The sequence below is a fragment of the Rhinoraja longicauda genome, chromosome 13, assembly GCF_053455715.1.
Source record: "Rhinoraja longicauda isolate Sanriku21f chromosome 13, sRhiLon1.1, whole genome shotgun sequence".
NCBI lineage: Eukaryota > Metazoa > Chordata > Chondrichthyes > Rajiformes > Arhynchobatidae > Rhinoraja > Rhinoraja longicauda.
In genome coordinates, this window is record NC_135965.1 from 2,478,619 (window position 1) to 2,498,656 (window position 20,038).

At 44.5% G+C, this 20,038-nt stretch overlaps 1 protein-coding gene across 4 annotated transcripts in view; it reads left to right on the plus strand.

The window, feature by feature from the left end:
* mcf2l2 (MCF.2 cell line derived transforming sequence-like 2) overlaps nt 1–20,038 on the plus strand; it is a 327,596-nt gene that overhangs the window by 123,303 nt on the left and 184,255 nt on the right. For all 4 annotated transcript variants that reach the window (XM_078410194.1, XM_078410198.1, XM_078410195.1 and 1 more), the window contains exons 4-6: nt 2,988–3,078; nt 10,456–10,575; nt 18,608–18,724. In XM_078410194.1, coding sequence (XP_078266320.1) covers nt 2,988–3,078; nt 10,456–10,575; nt 18,608–18,724 — 328 coding nt within the window. The remainder of the gene's footprint in view (nt 1–2,987; nt 3,079–10,455; nt 10,576–18,607; nt 18,725–20,038) is intronic.

Genomic DNA, 20,038 nt, shown 5'->3' on the forward strand with positions numbered 1-20,038 from the left:
ATGGAAGGCCAGAATGTCTTTTCTCGTCGGGGCGGTTGGGGCTCCCGACATTGAAGCCCCCACCGGGCGGAGAAAATCCCGCAGCCTACTCCAGGCCGCGCCGGACGGTGAAAGGTCCGCGGCGGGCCAACCCAAGCCCCGCGATTCGGGGCGGGCGAAGACGCTGCCGCTGCCGGAGCTCCCGATGTCGGCCCCCACCCAGGGGCCTGCGGGCTTCCGACGTCCACGTGGCCCGCGGCCGAAGCCTCCGAAGGCGAGTCGCAGCCGCTCCAGCAGCGCCACCACAGCCTCCGAAGGCAGCCAGCTCCGCAGATGGCGAACCAGAGCTCAGGTGGTCCCAGGTGGAGGCCGCCAGCTCCAGGTGTTTGGCCGATGGTAGGCCGCAGCAGGAATGGAGACACCACCCAGAAACAAAGGTCGCGTCTCCGTTCGGAAGAGACAATTTTACAGTTTCCCCCCCCTCCCCACACATAGTACACAACCACAAAACACACCACATCACATCTAAACACTACAATTAAGACAAAAAACAACAAAAAACACAAAAGACAAACGGACCGCAGGTGAGCCGCAGCTGCTGCGCATCGCCGCCATTTTGCATACGCAGAACCGGAGACGTGGGTTCGATCCCGATTATGGATGCAGTCTGTACGGAGTTTGTACGTTCTCCCCCTGACCTGCATGGGTTTTCTGCAAGATCTTTAGTTTCCTCCCACACTCCAAAGCAGTACAGGTTTGTAGGTTAACTGGCTTGGTAAATGTAAAAATTGTCCCCAGTGGGTATAGGATAGTGTTAGTGTGTGGGGATCGCTGGGTGGCGCGGACCCGGTGGGCCGAAGGGCCTGTTTCTGCGCTGTTTCTCCAATCTGAACTAAAACTAAATCCCTCCTGTGTTGCAAAGCACTAGATTTGCACAAGAAAATTAATTAAATCTGTATCTGAACTTATTTTCATTATAATTCTTATCAGAATGTGCTGTGAAATGTGTAGAAATTAGGCTGACAAACTTATTAAATTCATGATTTTAATGATTTAAATAACATTTCAAAAAAATTCAGGGTGCGGCTGTGAGTAAAGTGAAAAGATTACATGACACAAACCTAGGATAGACACAGAATGCTGGGGAACTGGGAAGGGAGAGGGATGGAAGAATGAAAGCAAGGGTTGTGTGTGAAAATAGGACAAATAGGACCCTTTCCCTCTCCATCCCTCCCCCTTCCCAGTTCTCTGACCGGTCTTACTGTCTCTGGCTACATTTTAAACTCTGTTTGCATTGTTGTTACCTTCTCCCAGCTAAGCCACGTCTTAGTGGCATAGTGATCTATTCGACATTTTTCTTGATCTCCATTCCCTTTGTCCTACTTTCACAGCTTACACTTCCTGATCTATGTATTTCCCTCCCCCCTGACATCTGTCTGAAGAAGGGTCTCGACCTGAAACGTCACCCATTCCTTCTCCCCACAGATGCTGCCTGTCCCGCTGAGTTACTCCAGCTTTTTGTGTCGATCTTCGGTCCTGCAGGAAAGGAGAGGGAGAGAGACCAGGGGAGACAATTGACAGGAAAATAAAGATGTGGTTAACCACTCTACTTTGTTGAAATATGAATTTCACTGGGGAACTGATCAGAGAAGGTGTTCTGTGCCTCAATATTGAATTCTGTTTTTTTTTGTTGATAATCCCTACTCTCTAATATCTTCAGCTGTATTGAATCTTGATATTTCATTGAATGTTTATTATGTTAAAGTATTTTTAAAGTTTTAGAAATTTATATTGCATTCACTTTTATCTTGGACACGTACATCTTGGACAATACAGCTCACCCCCTCCATGACACACTGGTCAACCTGAGGAGCACCTTCAGCAACAGATTGGTCCCACCAAGATGCAGCACAGAACGCCACAGGAGATCCTTCTTCCCTGTGGCTATCAAACCGTACAACTCCTTCCCCTTCTGTCGTGGGGTAGACTGATTCCCCTCCCACCCCCCCTCCCCCCCCCCCCCACCGACACATCGCTCATCTTTGCACATTCCTCATCCTGGACTTTTCCACTCAATAATTTACTTTCATGTTAGTGCAATATTACATATGTGCTGTGCAATAACTGGTCACTTAAATGTCATCTGTATTTTACTAAAAGTCTCATCTTGTTTGTATGTATATATGTATGTTCCCGAAATACAGCCAAAGCGGCACACGATAGTGCAACAATTTTAGGGGCACCTTACTCACCATTGGCCTGCAGTGTGCAGTAGCAAGCTTCGTTCAAATTGTTCCTCTATTGTGTACCGTTTTGGCTGTATTTCGGGAACATAAATATATATATATATATATACACAAGATGAGATCACCATTTTGAGATCGCTGGCTGTATTTCAGGAACATATATATATACATATATATATATATATATATATATATATATATATATATATATATATATATACAAGATGAGATCACCATTTTGAGATCGCTGACTGTATTTCGGGAACATATATATATATATATATATATATATATATATATATATACAAGATGAGATCACCATTTTGAGATCGCTGGCTGTATTTCGGGAACATATATATATATATATATATATATATATATATATATATATACATACAAGATGAGATCACCATTTTGAGATCGCTGGCTGTATTTCAGGAACATAAATATATATATATATATATATACAAGATGAGATCACCATTTTGAGATCGCTGGCTGTATTTCAGGAACATAAATATATATATATATATATATATACAAGATGAGATCACCATTTTGAGATCGCTGGCGTCACAAGGGGAACGCAACGGGTCCACGGATCGCCTAGTTATTATTATAATGCACATGACACGTTCAATGCCTTGTAACTGTGACTGGTGGCAGACCAATTTCCCTCTGGGATAATAAATAAGTTGTATTGTATTGTATGGTTTTGAAGACCTGTGCTGACTCTGATCTTTTGTGACTGTTTTGTTCCAGTCTGGATGCTGCCAGCATTGGATTTATCATAATTATAGACAGAAGAAAAGACAAATGGAGTTCAGTTAAAGCATCTTTAATGCGAATAGCAGTGAGTACAACTTCAGTTATTCGGATACTTGCATTCTTCTCAGAAATAAGCTAATGATCATCTGAAAGCAATTCTTTATCTTAAGGAATGTTTTATTTTGTTCAATAATAATAATAATAATATATTCCTTTATTCATCCCACACCGGAGAAATTTACAGTGTTACAGCAGCAAAGTGGATAGCAAGAGATCATTCATTATAAATAATAGATACATAAATTGTCATCAGTTTTCTGTGTGTTCTTAGCTGTTATTGTTGACTCGTCTGCTGGGAGCAGTGCTGGTTGTGCAGCCTCACAGCAGCGGGAAGGAAGGACCTCCTATATCTCTCCTTCACGCACGGGGTGAAGGAGTCTGTCACTGAAGGAGCTACTCAGTGCAGTGACAGTGTCCTGCATGGGGTGGGAGTCGTCCAGCAGCGATGTTAACTTTGCCATCATCCTCCTCTCTCCCACCACCTGCACTGAGTCGAGGGGGCAACCCAGGACAGAGCTGGCCTTCCTGACCAGCTTGTCAAGTCTCTTCCCTTCCGCCGCTGAGATGCTGCTGCTCCAGCAGACCACTCCATAGAAAATGGCCGATGCAACCACCGTGTTGTAGAAGGTCCTTAGGAGTGCCCCCTGCACTCCAAAGGACCTGAGTCTCCTTAGCAGATAAAGTCTGCTCTGGCCCTTTCTGTATAGCGCATCGGTGTTTTCAGTCCAGTCCAGCTTATTGTTGAGGTAGACACCCAGGTACTTATAAGAATCCACCCTCTCGATGTCCATTCCCTGGATGTTCACCAGTGTCGGGGGGACCTGGCTGCACATGCGGAAATCTACCACCATCTCCCTGGTTCTCCCTGCGTTGATCCGGAGGCAGTTCCGCTGGCACCAGTCCTCAAACTCCTTGATCAGTTCTCTGTACGCCCTGTCCTCGTCGCCCGTGATGAGGCCGACGATGGCAGAGTCGTCAGAGAACTTCTGTAGATAGGAGTCTGCAGAGCTGTGCCTGAAGTCCCCAGTGTACAGGGTGAACAAGAATGGAGCTGGCACTGTTCCCTGCGGAACCCCAGTGCTGCAGACCACCCTGTCCGAGACCAGGTCCTTTGTCCTCACATACTGTGGTCGGTTGGTGAGGTAGTCCAGAATCCAGGATGTGAAGTGGTGATCCACTCCTGTGCGCTCCAGCTTGCCCCGCAGAAGCCCCGGCTGGATGGTGTTGAATGCACTGGAGAAATCAAAGGACATGATTCTCACAGTGCTATCCGGCCTCTCCAGGTGTGAGAGAGCTCTGTTCCGTAGGAACATTCAGAACTAAGACATTTTAGGCACACCACAGTGTAATAAAAGCTATCCAAATTGGTATATTTATTCATCAAAAAGCTAACATGATACATATAATAATAATAATAATAATAATGCATTACATTTATATAGCGCTTTTCATATACTCAAAGACGCTTTACAGGGATTTAGAGAACATAGGGAAGTGAATAAATAGATAAATAAGTAATAACAATAATAAGTAATAACAATATGTAAGTGGTTACATGAATCCCTTGTACATTTTGATCCAATTGATAATATAATTGATAAGAGAAAAAAATGATTCTGTTCCACATAGCAGTGGAAAACAGATTTAGTTTAATTTAGTTTAATTTAGTTTAGAGATACAGCGCGGAAATAGGTCCTTCAGCCCACCGAGTCTGCACCGACCAGCGATCCCCGCACATTAACACTATCCTACACACACTAGGGTCAATTTTATATTTATACAAAGCTAATTAACCTACAAACCTGTACATTTTTGGAGTGTGGGAGAAACCCAAAGAACTTGGAGAAAACCCACTCAGGTCACGGGGAGAACGTACAAACTCTGTACAGACAGCACCCGTAGTCGAACTGGGTCAAACTGGGTAAGCACTGTATGGCAGCAACTCTACCGCTGCGCCACTGTGCCGCCCTTAAACTATCTAGACTATTTAAACTATTAAACTAAAGATTTAAAAAAATTTTGGCAGCTTAAGAAATGACAATAGAATTCATGACTTTTGTTGTCAATAGGCTTTTCTCGTCAAGCTGATGCCGATAAAGAGGTTAACACTGGCTACTACTCGATATTAATTCAAACCTCATGCAGATAAACTTAATTATTCTTCCTATTCATAATATTATTAGCGTTAATTGTTAAATATTTCATAAATTATACCAACGTTTATCATAATCGTAGCTGATTAACACTTTTGGAAATGATGAAAGATAACAGGAATTAAGCTGTCTTGCACATTTCCTGTAAGGATGTTTAGGTTAAAATGTGGCCAGAGTGTGTCTACATGTTTCTGTGTAGGAAGGAACTGCAGATGCTGGTTTACATCGAAGATAGACACAAAATGGTGGAGTAACTCAGCGGGACAGGCAGCATCTCTGGTGAGATGGAATGGGTGACTTTTCGGGGTTGAGACCCTTCTTCAGACTGAGAGTCAGGGGAGAGGGAGACATACTTCCTATTCCACTTTTCCTTCTCTGTGCCAGTCTACTGTTTGCTTCTTTCTCATGACCATCCTAAGCTCTTCCTCAACTAAACACATTCAAAGCAGCATAGCAAGCAGCAGAGAAATTTAGTGCTGCAAAGGTTAGTGCTGTACAGACTTCGCCTGATGGGCCGACAAAGCACGGAAAACATTTATTGAGAATAACGAATTGCATTTCTCAAACAAAAAGTACTTAGACCACCTTTTAAAAAAATGAAGAAATGTTTAAAAATTATTCATGGAAGAATATGGAAACGATGGATGGAGTCACTAGTAAGGAGTACAAGAAGCTTGCTCACAGTGTAGGAAGGAACTGCAGGTGATGCTTTAAACCGAAGATAGACACAAAAAGGGCGGCACGGTGGCGCAGCGGTAGAGTTGCTGCCTTACAGCGAATGCAGCACCGGAGACCCGGGTTCCATCCCGACTACGGGTGCCGTCTGTACGGAGTTTGTACGTTCTCCCCGTGACCTGCGTGGTTTTCTCCGAGATCTTCGGTTTCCTCCCACACTCCAAAGACGTAGGTTAATTGGCTTGGTAAATGTAGAAATTGTCCCTAGAGGATATAGGAAAGGGCCTGATTCCGCGTTGTATCTCTAAACTAAACTAAAAAGCTGGAGTGGGACAGACAGCATCTCTGGAGAAAAGGAATAGGTGACGTTTCGATTCGAGACCCTTCAGACTATTATAGGTAACATTTTGGGTCAAGACCCTTCTTCAGATTGTAAAGGACTCGTCCTGAAACGTCACCTACTCCTTTTCTCCAGAGGTGCTGTCTGTCCCACTGAGTTACTCCAGCTTTTTGTGTAATAACCTCAGCTTGCTCACAGTGTCAGGTTGTAAGGAAGGTCAAAGGACTAAAGTCTGGCACAATGGGAAGGTTTAAGGGTCGGGTTCTATGCAGTTGGAAACGTAGATGCTGGAGGTGTGAAGGTAAAGAAGCCAGACTGTAAGGAAATAAAAACCTGGGAGAGGGTGTGGGAGTATTCTGGGACAGGATTGAAAGAGATTTAATTGATGCTGAAAAGATAGAAATAGCTCGGTCACGGAGGAACTTAAACATGATGATAATAAGTTTTAATTTAATTTAATTTAAAGGCAGCAAACCTTTGATGGAGCCATCAATTCACTGGCAGTTCTCAGTCTGGAAAGACTGAGGTCTCCAGGGTCTTTGCAGACATTGGCAACGTCTTCAGTGGCTGACCAGCCCAATTCTCCAGTGTCAGTCTTTGCCGCAATGGGAACAGATAAAGGAAGCCATTGGGGTTTAGTTTAGAGATACAGTGCGGAAACAGGCCCTTTCGGCCCACCGGGTCCGCGCCGACCAGCGATCCCCGCACACTAACACTATCCCACACCCACTAGGGACAATTTTTACATTTACCAAGCCAATTAACCTACAAACCTGTCCGTCTTTGGAGTGTGGGAGGAAACCGAAGATCTCGGATGAAACCCACGCAGGTCACGGGGAGAACGTACAAACTCCGTACAGACAGCACCCGAAGTCGGGATCGAACCCGGGTTTCCGGCGCTGCATTCGCTGTAAGGCAGCAACTCTACCGCTGCGCCACCGCGCAAAGTAGAAGCTCGCCTTCTTGCTGCCGCCCCTGCTCTCTGCATCACGCTACTTGCTGCCCGCATCCACCCTCCTAATGCCTTCCTGGACTTTCTTCCGCCACGTGGAGCGATCCTCTGCCGGAGCTCCCAGTTGTCAGTGTTGATGCCACTGGCCTTCACATCCCGCTTACAGGCATCTTTGAAGCGGAGAGCAGCCCGTGCCCTTTGCCAGGAGCCAGTTGCCAGCTGGCCGTACAAGATGGCCTCTGACTGTGGCCCCTGGTTCTGGACTCCCCCAACATTTTTCCTGCACCTAGCTTGTCCAGTTCTTTTATAATTTTATACATTTCTATAAGATCCCCTCTCATCCTTCTAAATTCCATTGAATGCAAGCCCAGTCTTTCCAATCTTTCCTCATATGACTTTATGAAGGTGCTTTAGTCTAGTTTAGAGATACAGCAAAAACTGGCCCTTCGGCTCACTGAGTCTGCACCGACCAGCGATCCCCGCACATTAACCCAATCCTACACACACTAGGGACAATTTACACTTATACCAAGTATACAAACCCAAGCCAATTAACCTACAAACCTGCACGTCTTTGGAGTGTGGGAGGAAACTGAAGATTTCGGAAAAAACCCAGGCATATGACCGCAGAGACTAATTATTACTGTCCCCCATATTCTTGTCGTGTTGCGATGGTGTCTAGTGGAACTTCACCTTCCCCCCGGCCAGGGCGGCCGCCATTGGTGGAGCGGGAGCACGTGGCCGCTGGCTGGGTGAGGTCACGTAGGGCGCGGGGCGGAGACGTCACCCTTTGTCCCTTATTTGGGAGTGAGGAAGTTGGCAACCCTACTAATACGGGGCAAGGACAAACTAATTTAGCCCAAAATACGGGATGTTCCGGCTAATAAGGGACGGTTGGCAACCCTGCACCCAGTGGGCCTGTGTGTCTGGGGCATGTCCGGGGCCCTGACCACCTGCGAGGCCTCTGTAGTCCAGCCTGAGTCCGCAAGGTGCTCAGTGTCCGTGTGCCGCCACGAGGAGGCGCTGCAGGAGGCTTGCTGTACCGGTAGAGAGAGACTTGCACACTCGGCTCACAAACACATTGCTGATAGCCAGTGGTGAGCTGACAGCGAGGGTCGGCAGCACTGACAAGCACGAGCACAAACACGAGCACAAACACTAGTGCAAGCACTAACACAAGCACTAACACAAGTACTAACTCAACCACTAACACAAGTACAAGCACTAGCACAAGTACTAACACAACCACTAACACACGCACTAGCACAAGTACTAACACAACCACTAACACAACCACTAACACAAGTACGAACATAAGCACTAACACAAGCACTAACACAAGCACTAACACAAGCACTAACACAAGCACGAGCACAAACACGAGCACAAACACGAGCACAAACACTAACACAAGTACAAGCACTAGCACAAGCACTAACACAACCACTAGCACAAGCACTAACACAACCACCAACACAAGCACAAACACAAGCACTAACACAAGTACAAACACTAGCACAAGCACAAACATGAGCACAAGCACTAGCACAAGCACTAACACAAGCACTAGCACAAGCACTAACACAAGTACAAGCACTAGCACAAGCACTAACACAAGCACTAGCACAAGCACTAACACAAGTACAAGCACTAGCACAAGCACTAACACAAGTACAAGCACTAGCACAAGCACAAACACGAGCACTAGCACAAGCACTAACACAACCACCAACACAAGCACAAACACAACCACTAACACAAGTACTAACACAAGCACTAACTCAACCACTAACACAAGCACTAACACAAGCACTGACGCAAGCACTGACGCAAGCACTGACGCAAGCACTGACGCAAGCACTGACGCAAGCACTGACGCAAGAACTGACGCAAGCACTGACGCAAGCACTGACGCAAGCACTGACGCAAGCACTGACACAAGCACTGACACAAGCACTAACACAAGCACTAGCACAAGCACTAACACAAGCACTCAACTCAACCACTAACACATGCACTCAACTCAACCACTAACTCAAGTACGAACACAAGCACTAGCACAAGTACTAACACAAGCACTAACACAAGTACTAACACAAGTACTAACACAAGCACTAACACAAGCACTAGCACAAGTACTAACACAAGCACTAGCACAAGCACTAACACAAGTACTAACACAAGCACTAACATAACCACTAGCACACTGCAGTGCTACCATGCAACCACCTAGACACATCACCACCACCATTCGGCCACACAATTGTGCCACTTGGAGGTTAGCAAAAGCTGGGATGTTGGGCAAGACAGGTTGTGCACAGCATTGGTTAAAATTGTGAGGCATGGGTGAGGGTTTCAGTGGTAAATGGATTCTAGTTGCCCCTCAGCTCCTTTCTAACCCCCCCTTCTTCAGACAATGAGAAAGGAAACAGACCATTGTTAGCTGTCTACAAGGTGAGAATGTAAAGCTGGTGTGACTTGGGTGGGGGAGGGATGGAGAGAGAGGGAGTACAGGGATTACTTGAATGCAGGGATTTCTCTAACCTCAAGTCCTGACTCAAAACGTCACCCATCCATTTTCTCCAGAGAGGCTACCTGACCCACTGAGTTACTCCAGCATTTTGTGTCCTTTGTGCATTAACCATCAACTACACACAATGATAACACCTTACTTGGTCATTGTGGACAATCGGCAATAACAGACACCATTCCCACAACGGTCTGTTCATGTATTTATTTTGCCAGAAAGAATCCCTTCTCTTGTGAGAATTTGTGCTGACAGTGAACTCAGGAACCAACCTTTTTTAGCATTGAGACTTGCATTGAAGATATGTGGAGTTCTAGCATTCAAAGTGCGGCACAGTGGCGCAGAGGTAGAGTTGCTGCCTTACAGCGAATGCAGCGCCAGAGACCCGGGTTCCATCCCAACTACGGGTGCCGTCTGTACTGAGTTTGTATGTTCTCCCCGTGACCACGTGCATTTTCTTCGAGATCTTCGGTTTCCTCCCACATTCCAAAGACGTACAGGTTTGTAGGTTAATTGGCTTGGTAAATGTAAAATTTGTCCCTAGTGGGTGTAGGATAGTGTTAATGCACGGGGATCGCTGGTCGGCGCGGACCCAGTGGGCCGAAAGGGCCTGTTTCCGCGCTGTATCTCTAAACTAAATGGACCTAGTTTTGTTGATATCATCGTTAAATGCCGGCCTACACCTGCACTTTGACGTTTGCCATTCATAAGGATATGATGGCTGTGATCTCATTGTCTGTCTCTTATTCCTCTAGGGGGCATTTCCAGGGAACCTGCAGCTTGTGTTTGTGCTGCGACCTTCACGGTTCATCCAGCGGACCATCGCTGATATTGGCATCAGGCTTCAACGAGATGACTTTAAAATGAAGGTACCGGTAAGCATTGCTTTTATGTTGCATTCTTATAAAGTCAGCAGTTTGATTCTAATGACAGTCAAAGGTGTTGCATAGAACCATCAAAAAGAATGCACAACACATACCTCGGCCACCATGCTTTAGTTCAGAGATACAGCGCGGAAACAGGCCCCTTCGGCCCACCGAGTCCGCGCCGACCAGCGATCCCCACACACCGACACTATCCTACACACGCCACGGACAATGTTTACATTTACCAAGCCAATTAACCTACAAACCTGCACGTCTTTGGAGTGTGGGAGGAAACCGAAGACCTCAGAGAAAATCCACGCAGGTCACGGGGGGAACGTACAAACTCCGTACAGACAGCACCCGTAGTCAGGATGGAACCCGGGGCTCTGGCGCTGTGAGGCAGTAGCGCTGCGCCACCATATCTGTATCTGTGATGATGCTTCACATGAACCACTTGCCACTCTACGTCATCTAAGCTTGGGGTGGCACGGTGGCACAGTGGTGGAGTTGCTGCCTTACAGCGAATGCAGCGCCGCAGACCCGGGTTCCATCCCAACTACGGGTGCCGTCTGTACGGAGTTTGTACGTTCTCCCCATGACCTGCATGGGTTTTCTCCTAGACTTTCGGTTTCCTCCCACACTCCAAAGACGTACAGGTTTGTAGGTTAATTGGCTTGGTAAATGTAAAAATTGTCCTATGTGTAATACCAAGTGTGTGTGGATCGCTGGTCGGCGCGGACCCGGTGGGCCTAAAGGGCCTGTTTCCGCGCTGTATCTCTAAGCTAAAAAACTCAACTGTCTCTTGTCTGTTTCCCTTTTGCTCTTATCTAAGTTTCCCGGAAAGGCACATTTTGTTATCTAGCTATACTTTCCGTTTTTTATGTTTGTTGTATGATCAGTACTGAGGACACCAATGGTCATTATAATAACAAAAGATTCCATAAGATTTGAATTTATAATGATTAGACAGCTGAGGCCGCCTTCTTCAGTCACTTTTATCCACGAGTAGATGCAGGAAAAATGTTCCCAATGTTGGGGGTCCAGAACCAGGGGCCACAGTCTTAGAATAAAGGGGAGGCCATTCACCCAGAGAGTTGTGAATTTGTGGAATTCTCTGCCACAGAAGGCAGTGGAGGCCAAATCACTGGATGGATTTAAGAGAGAGTTAGTTAGAGCTCTCGGGGCTAGTGGAATCAAGGGATATGGGGAGAAGGCAGGCACGGGTTACTGATTGGGGACGATCAGCCATGATCACAATGAATGGCGGTGCTGGCTCGAAGGGCCGAAGGGCCGAATGGCCTCCTCCTACACCTATTTTCTATGTTTCTATGAGTGGTAGTTCTACTCAATAACCAAAGTCTGTAGTCTCTTTTTTGCTCTGGTTTATTTTCACCCACATGTTTAGACCGTAATGTTGTATCCTTATTGTTTTGATGTGTTTACGCTTTATTCTTAATTGTTAACTGTATGTTTGTGTTGTCATTTGTGAGTGGAGCACCAAGGCACATTCCTTGTATATGCACATACTTGGCCAATAAACTTACTCATTCATTCATTCATCTTTTTGATGTTAAGTGAGTGGTTGATTAATATCAGGTGAAGGTATAGAAACTCATGAAAGGGCTATGACTCGACTGCTTGGCATTTTCCCCTGAAACTGCTTTCAAAATCTTAAAGATTTTGTTTTGATATTAGGCTCAGCTTCTTTCTCAAACGATTGACTCAATTGACTACTGTGAATGATGACTGAATGTGGAGCAGCAGGCTTGCAAAAGCGATTGTTTTGGAATTGATAGATCTACATATTTAGCCTGTGTGTATTATAACATTTTCAGGTTAATGGACCTTCCTGAACGGATAACGCAAGCACATCAGCACGGCATCTCTGCCGGCCTGGAACATTATGATTCCCAAAGAGTTAATCTGCAAGTCGAATTGGTAGTACAGAAGGCAAACGCAATGCTAGCGTTTATTTCATGAGGGCTAGAATACAAAAACAGGGATGTGATGCTGAGGCTCTATAAGGTGCTGGTCAGGCCGCATTTGGAATATTGTGAGCAATTCCGGGCACCATATCTGAGGATGGATGTGCTGGCTTCACAAAAGAGGTTTATAAGAATGATCGCAGGAATGAGTGGGTTTACATACGATGAGCATTTGACGGCACTCGCTGGAGTTTAGAAGAATGAGGGGGGACCTCATTGAAATGTACAGAATAGTGAAAGGCATAGATAGAGTGGATGTGGAGAGGATGTTTCCACTAGTGGGAGAGTCTAGGACCAGAGGTCATAGCCTCAGAATTAAAGGACGTTCCTTTAGGAAGGAGATGAGAAGGAATTTCTTTAGTCAGAGGGTGGTGAATAGACAATAGACAATAGACAATAGGTGCAGGAGGAGGCCATTCAGCCCTTCGAGCCAGCACTGCCATTCAATGTGATCATGGCTGATCATTTTCAATCAGTACCCCATTCCTGCCTTCTCCCCATACCCCCTGACTCCGCTATCCTTAAGAGCTCTATCCAGCTCTCTCTTGAATGCATTCAGAGAATTGGCCTCCACTGCCTTCTGAGGCATAGAATTCCACAGATTCACAACTCTATGGAATTCTTTGACAGAAGGCTGTGGAGGCCGTCAATGGATCTTTTTAAGGCCGAGATAGATAGATTATTGATTCGTTCGGGTGTCAGGGGTTATGGGGAGAAGGCAAGAGAATGGGGTTAGGAGGGATCGATCAGCCATGATTGAATGGGGGAGTAGACTTGATGGGCCGAATGGCCTAATTCTGCTCGTATCACCTATGACCTTATGTGCGGAAGATTGGAAACACCATCCAATCAGAGGACGGCGATGCGGGACTTGTGTGGGACTTGAAGAGCCACAGTTTGAAAGGCTGCAGCCATTTTCTGTAAGTTAGGCTGATGTACCGTGTTCAAAGTCAATTAGTAAATGACTGTCTAATTACTTAATCCGTTGTCATTGCTCCGGGCAATACAGAACAGTTGACATCTAACTATTGGCACTTCGCACTCGAGCTGTTCCTCACTGTATTCCTCACTGTCTGTTGATGGTTCAGTCAGGCTGATGGTGAGCCTGCAATAGGATGCACTTAAACACCTTCCTGCACAACCAATTCACTGGAGTTTAGAAGGATGAGAGAGGATCTTATAGAAAATTATAAAATTACAAAAGGACTGGACAAGCTAGATGCAGGAAAAATGTTCCCAATGTTGGGGGAGTCCAGAACCAGGGGCCACAGTCTAAGAATAAAGGGGAGGCCATTTAAAACTGAGGTGAGAAAAACCTTTTCCACCCAGAGAGTTGTAAATTTGTGGAATTCTCTGCCACAGAAGGCAGTGGAGGCCAATTCACTGGATGAATTTAAAAGAGAGTTAGATAGAGCTCTAGAGGCAAGCGGAATCAAGGGATATGGGGAGAAGGCAGGCACGGGTTACTGATTGTGGATGATCAGCCATGATCACAATGAATGGTGGTGCTGGCTCGAAGGGCCAAATGGCCTCCTCCTGCACCTATTTTCTATGTTTCTATGTCTATGTTTCAACCCATGTTGGACTGCTTGTCTCCGTATATACAGAATGACAGCACTAATCTATTTCTGATGTTTGCTTGCATCAAAAGTACAATTCCACTCTGGGATGTAGTTTTCGAGGGTTTCATCACCTTGCACATGGAATCTGGTTAGTATTCTGAACAGTTTAGTCAGTTACAGTTTTGACACAAAAACAGTTTAGATACTCTTAGCATTCCAGACATACAAGACAGTTTACTGCTGATTTCAGGAAAGATCTCTTATGAATATCAATTGGAATATTAGTCGGAATATCAATTGGAATATTTCCCACCACCAAAATACATATTTTTTTCTATTGCTTTCTATCAGTCACTTTGGGCCTTATGAACACAACAAACTGTGCACAAAACAAAGGGCCATGTGGATTACATTAACTTGTATCTGCTTTCTACAATTAAGATGACATAAATTTATTGGAGAGGAATAATTCTCGCATTTTAGATGATATCATCAAGTGATCGTACTTTACTTTTAGCATATGCAGTTCATTCCTGCCCACTGCAATACCAAGCGCATATATAATCTTTTGCACAAAAAGCTGGAGTAACTCAGCAGGATAGACAGCATTTCTGGAGAAAAGGAAACGGTGAAGTTTCGGGTCGGGACTCAAAATGTCACGTATTCCTTTTCTCCAGAGATGCTGCCTGACCCACTGAGTCACTCCAGCTTTTTATGTCTATCTTTGGTTTGGACCAGCATCTGCAGTTCCTTCCTGCACTTATAATCTTTTGCACCTGACCAAGTGTACAAATGGCACAAATCTGTTCATTAAATTCTACAGCAAAAAAGGAAAGAGGTATTGTTGCCTTCAATGTGTCTTTTATAATTGATCAGATTACTGACGTGAAAATTCATGTCTTGGAAATGTATTTATTGGATTACATATAGAAATCATTGTTTTTGGCAGGAGGTTCTAGTGTCTGATATCATCACAATACTGATGCATCCTCAATTATTTTGAACTAATACCATTGATTGCAGTGCAATTTTTCAACGTCAAACTAACTAGAATTCTGACTATAAATGAAATTATGCCTCTGTACCTATTTAGTCCATTTCAATATAATAGTTTTTATTCATTTCTAATTTAACATAAGTGTATTGCCTGAAATATACCCATGTGCAAAATCCTGCCCACGGCACTTTAATTTAGTTTAGAGATACAGCGAGGAAACAGGCCCTTCGGCCCACCGGGTCCGCGCCGACCAGCGATCCCCGCACATTAACACTATCCTACACCCACCAGGGACAATTTTTACATTTACCACGCCAATTAACCTACAAACCTGTACGTCTTTGGATTGTGGGAGGAAACCGAAGATCTCGGAGAAAACTCACGCAGGTCACGGGGAGAACGTACAAACTCCCGTAGTCGGGATCGAACCCAGATCTCCGGCGCTGCATTCGCTGTGAGGCAGTAACTCTACCACTGCACCACCATCCCAATTATGAAATGGCTATTATTTTAATAAATCTAAACATGTTCATTGTTTTTTTTGATGGTTCAGATATATTCTTCATTTGCTTACATCCAGTATTCTATGAATCTAGAGTCATAAAGTCATATACAATGCAGGAAGGAACTGCACATGCTAGTTTACACTGAGGGAGAGGCAGCATCTCTGGAGAGGAGGGGGGATAGAGCATCTATCAGGATAGAGCATCTTCTACCCAGAGATGCTGCCTGTTCTGCTGAGTTACTCATGGAGTCATAGAGCATGGAAGCAGGCCCCTCAGCCCAACTTGCCCACACCGGCCAACATGTCCCAGCAACAACCTTCTCAGCTGATCGAACGATCTGTTGCAGCCTCCGGATGTCGTGCATGGTGGCTGAGCCAAACCAAACCATGATGGAGAAGGTGAGGACGGACTCAATGATAGCAGTATAGAATTGGGCCATCATTGCCTGTGGCAGATTGTGTTTCCTCAGTTGCCGCAGGAAGTACATCCTCTGTTGGGCCTTTTTGACTGTGGAGTCGATGGTGGCCCCCCATTTAAGGTCCCTGGAGATGATAGTTCCAAGGAACTTAAATGACTCCACAGATGTTGGTAAGAATGAAATGCAAAGAGACAATCACCTTCTAAACTGGAGATTGTTGACACTCTATACCACCAGAGATTAAAGGAGGTGTGTAGTGCACATATTGTTACACAGAGTGTGATTGGAACAAGCTGCCAGGAGTGGTGGGTGAGGCAGATATGAAAGTGGTATGCAAGAGCCTTTTGCATAGGAATGCGGATATGCAGGGAATGGGGGGACATGGATTTTATGCAGGCAGACAAGAGTTGGTCGGCATACCGTTCAGCGGTGTTTTTCTATGTTCTATCATCTCCCCAGCAGTTCCAGATACTGTACTTAAGAAGTTTCTGAAGAAGGGTCTCATCCTGAAACATTACCTATCCAAGTTCTCCAGAGATGCTGCCTGAAGTGCTAAGTTACTCCAGCACTTTGTGTCCTTTTATTCATCAAACACCATCTGCAGTTCCTTGTTTCTGCTGTACTTACTGATCAACACTTCATTCACAATCCCAAACATCTCAGGTACCATCAATGCATCATAATTCCACTGTCATATCTGTAGAGCTTGTTGCACCAACTCTGTAGGCTTCTTCTGCAAACCATAAACTATATTTTACAAAGAGGAATACAGGAAAGAACCTGCAAAGGGCAACAAGGGCCCACTACCATCTCTCACGTACCAGCCTGGCTTGGATATACCATGCCATCCTTTTATGGCATCTCAATCATATCCTGGAACCTTACAACTAACAGCAGTTTCAGTTTCAGTTTCAGTTGTCACGTGTACTGAGGTACAGTGAAAAGCTTTTGTTGCGTGCTAACCAGTCAGCAGAAAGACAACACATGTTTACAATCTTGTCATCTTACTGTACAGATACATAATAAGGGAATAACGTTTAGTGCAAGATAAAGCCAGCAAAGTCTGATCAAGGATAGTCCGAGGGTCACCAATGATGTAGATAGTAGTTCTGCACTGATCTCTGGTTGTGGTAGGATGATTCATTTGCCTGACAACAGCTGGGAAGAAACTGTCCCTGAATCTGGAGGTGTGCGTTTCCACACTTCTTTACATTTTGCCCGATGGGAGAGGGGAGAAGAGGGTGTGACTGGTCCTTGATTATGCTGCTGGCCTTGCCGAGGCAGCGTGAGGTACAAATGGAGTCAATGGAAGGGAGGTTGGTTTGTGTGATGGTCTGGGCTGCTTCCACAATTCGCTGCATTGTTGAGAATCTTATCTTACCGTATATCTTGTCAGCAATTCAAGAAAGGAAGCACCACCATCTTTCCAGAATAAGTAGGACGGGCAATGAATGTCATTCTTGCCAGAAGCCCATCACAAGTTCATCAGAAAATCAAATGGCTATGGCTTCAAACTCCAACAGTTACAACTTCCTCCTCAGAATTATATGGTGAACAATATACTTCAGAAATGGAACTCTGACTCTAATTCAATTGAGGCTCAAATTCCTTTGCGTTTTTTGCAAAATTGTAAATCACATGTCCAACTGTGGAAACACACAGAAAATATTATTTCTCAAAATATTTCAACAGTTTTTCCGAACCGTATTTGCCTTTTTTCTCGTCATGTAAAATGTCAGAAATAAAATATAGTATTTAAAACATATCTTAGACTGATACTATTAGATCTTTGTTCATTATGGTTTGAGCTAACTGCAGCCTCTGGACAGGATAATCTGACATGAACATCAAAGGAAGAACATATAGAATGTTAAGCTACCCAAGGATTATCTACATTTACTGTGACTTCATGGACAGCATGGTGGTGCAGCGGTAGAGTTGTTGCCTCACAGCGCCAGAGGCACGGGTTTGATCCCGACTATGGGTGCTTTTCTGTATGGAGTTTTTGTACGTTCTCTCCATGGGTTTTCCCCATGGGATTGGGTTTTCTCCGAGATCTTCGATTTCCTCCCACACTCTAAAGACGTGCAGGTTTGTAGGTTGATTGGCTTGTTATCAATGTAAACTTGTCCCCAGTGTGTGTAGGATAGTGTTAGTGTGCGGGGAACGCTGGTTGGCGCGAACTCGGTGGGCCGAAGGGCCTGTTCCCGCGCAGTATCTCTAAACTAAACTCATGTAACCTAAGGACACGACTGACCCATATTATACACATGGACTCGCTGTAATATTTGGAAAAATTAATAATAAATCAAGTAAGAAGTGACTTCTGTCCATGTGTATCTTGTATATTTTATCATTCATATATGCGGAGAAATGTTTGTGATTTCCTATATATTCCCAAAGTGGATCTGCTGGTCTATTATATCTAGTTCAGTTTATAATTCATTATTATATTTGTACCAAATCCAATTGTGAGTTTTGACAGTTCCTTTGACTAAGCATTGCAATGATATCCTGGCTTTCGATAAATAGGTTTTGTCAGCTCAAAAAACTATTTGTTGCATCTGTTCCAGATAATTATGTTAAACTCCATAACGGACTTGTATAACTACATCGAAAAAAGTCAGTTGACAAAAGAATTAGGAGGCACCCTGGAATACTGCCACAACCAGTGGATTCACCATCGAACTGTGAGTGCAATAACTTTATTCTCATAACCTTTCAGTCCACTTTTTAGATATCTATGGCATTGATTTTCAAATTTGAGGCATTAAATTGCCAGTAGCAATTTTGTGAACAAAGTCCAAGAGTGAAGAGTGTTTCATTGTCGTATGTCCCAAACCGGAACAATGAAATTCATACATGCAGCAGCACAACAGATATGTAAACATAGTACTCTGGAACACCCATAATAACCAACAAAAAAAATCAGTATGTATATCTTAAAAGCAGATAAATAAATAAACAATAATAGTGTAAAGTCAAAAATAATGCCCCTGTCTATATATAGTTTAGAGCCCAATTTGGAGGTTGTAGTGTTTCACAGCTTGATGGTTGTTGGGAAGAAGCTGCCCCTGAACCTGGATGTTACAGTTTTCAGGCTCCTGGACCTTCTTCCTGATGGTGGGAGTGAAATGAAAGCGTGGCCAGGGTGGTGTGGGTCTCTGATGATGCTGGCTGCCTTTTTGAGACAGTGACTCCTGTAGATCCCTTCGATGGTGGGGAGGTCAGTACCCGTGATGGACTGGGCAGTGTTCACAACTTTTTGCAGTCTTCCTCATTCCTGGGCGTTCGAGTTGCCGAACCAGGCCATGATGCAACCAGTCAATGTGCTCTCTACTGTACACCTGTGGAAGTTCAAGAGAGTATTTGGTGATATACCCAATCTCCGCAATCTCCTAAACAAATAGAGGTGTTGATGGGCTTCCTAATATATAGTCAGAGTCACACAGCACAGAAACATTCCATCCACGCTGAACAAAATGGACCATCTGAGCCCCTTTGCCCACAGTTGGTCAATATCCCTCTAAACCTTTCCTATCAATGTATCTGTCCAAGGGTGTTGTTACTTCCTTGTATGTGGACATACTTGGCTAATAAAATTTATTCAATTCAATTCAATTCAATTCAATTCAAATGTTGTTATTGTACCTCCTCTGATAGCTCGTTCCATATTCCAGGTAAGGAAGGGTGATCACATTACAGTCTTCAACTTGCAATTGAGTACTTGGATTCCTGACGTCCTCTGTCTTTTGGTTTTGGTACCACTGGTTTAAGCAGCACCAGCAGAAATGCCATGCTCAGGATACCACATATTTCATCCTAACCAATTTGGCAGGCGAAGCATAAACCACAAAACCTGCTCCCTATCAGCTGTTTCATGTTAGTACCTGAGAATATTCTCACCAGTACATTAATGAAAACAAATTCCAAATGGATTTTTTAATCTGTACTAATGATATATTTTGCCAGTTGGGTACATGACATATATTTTCTAATTGACA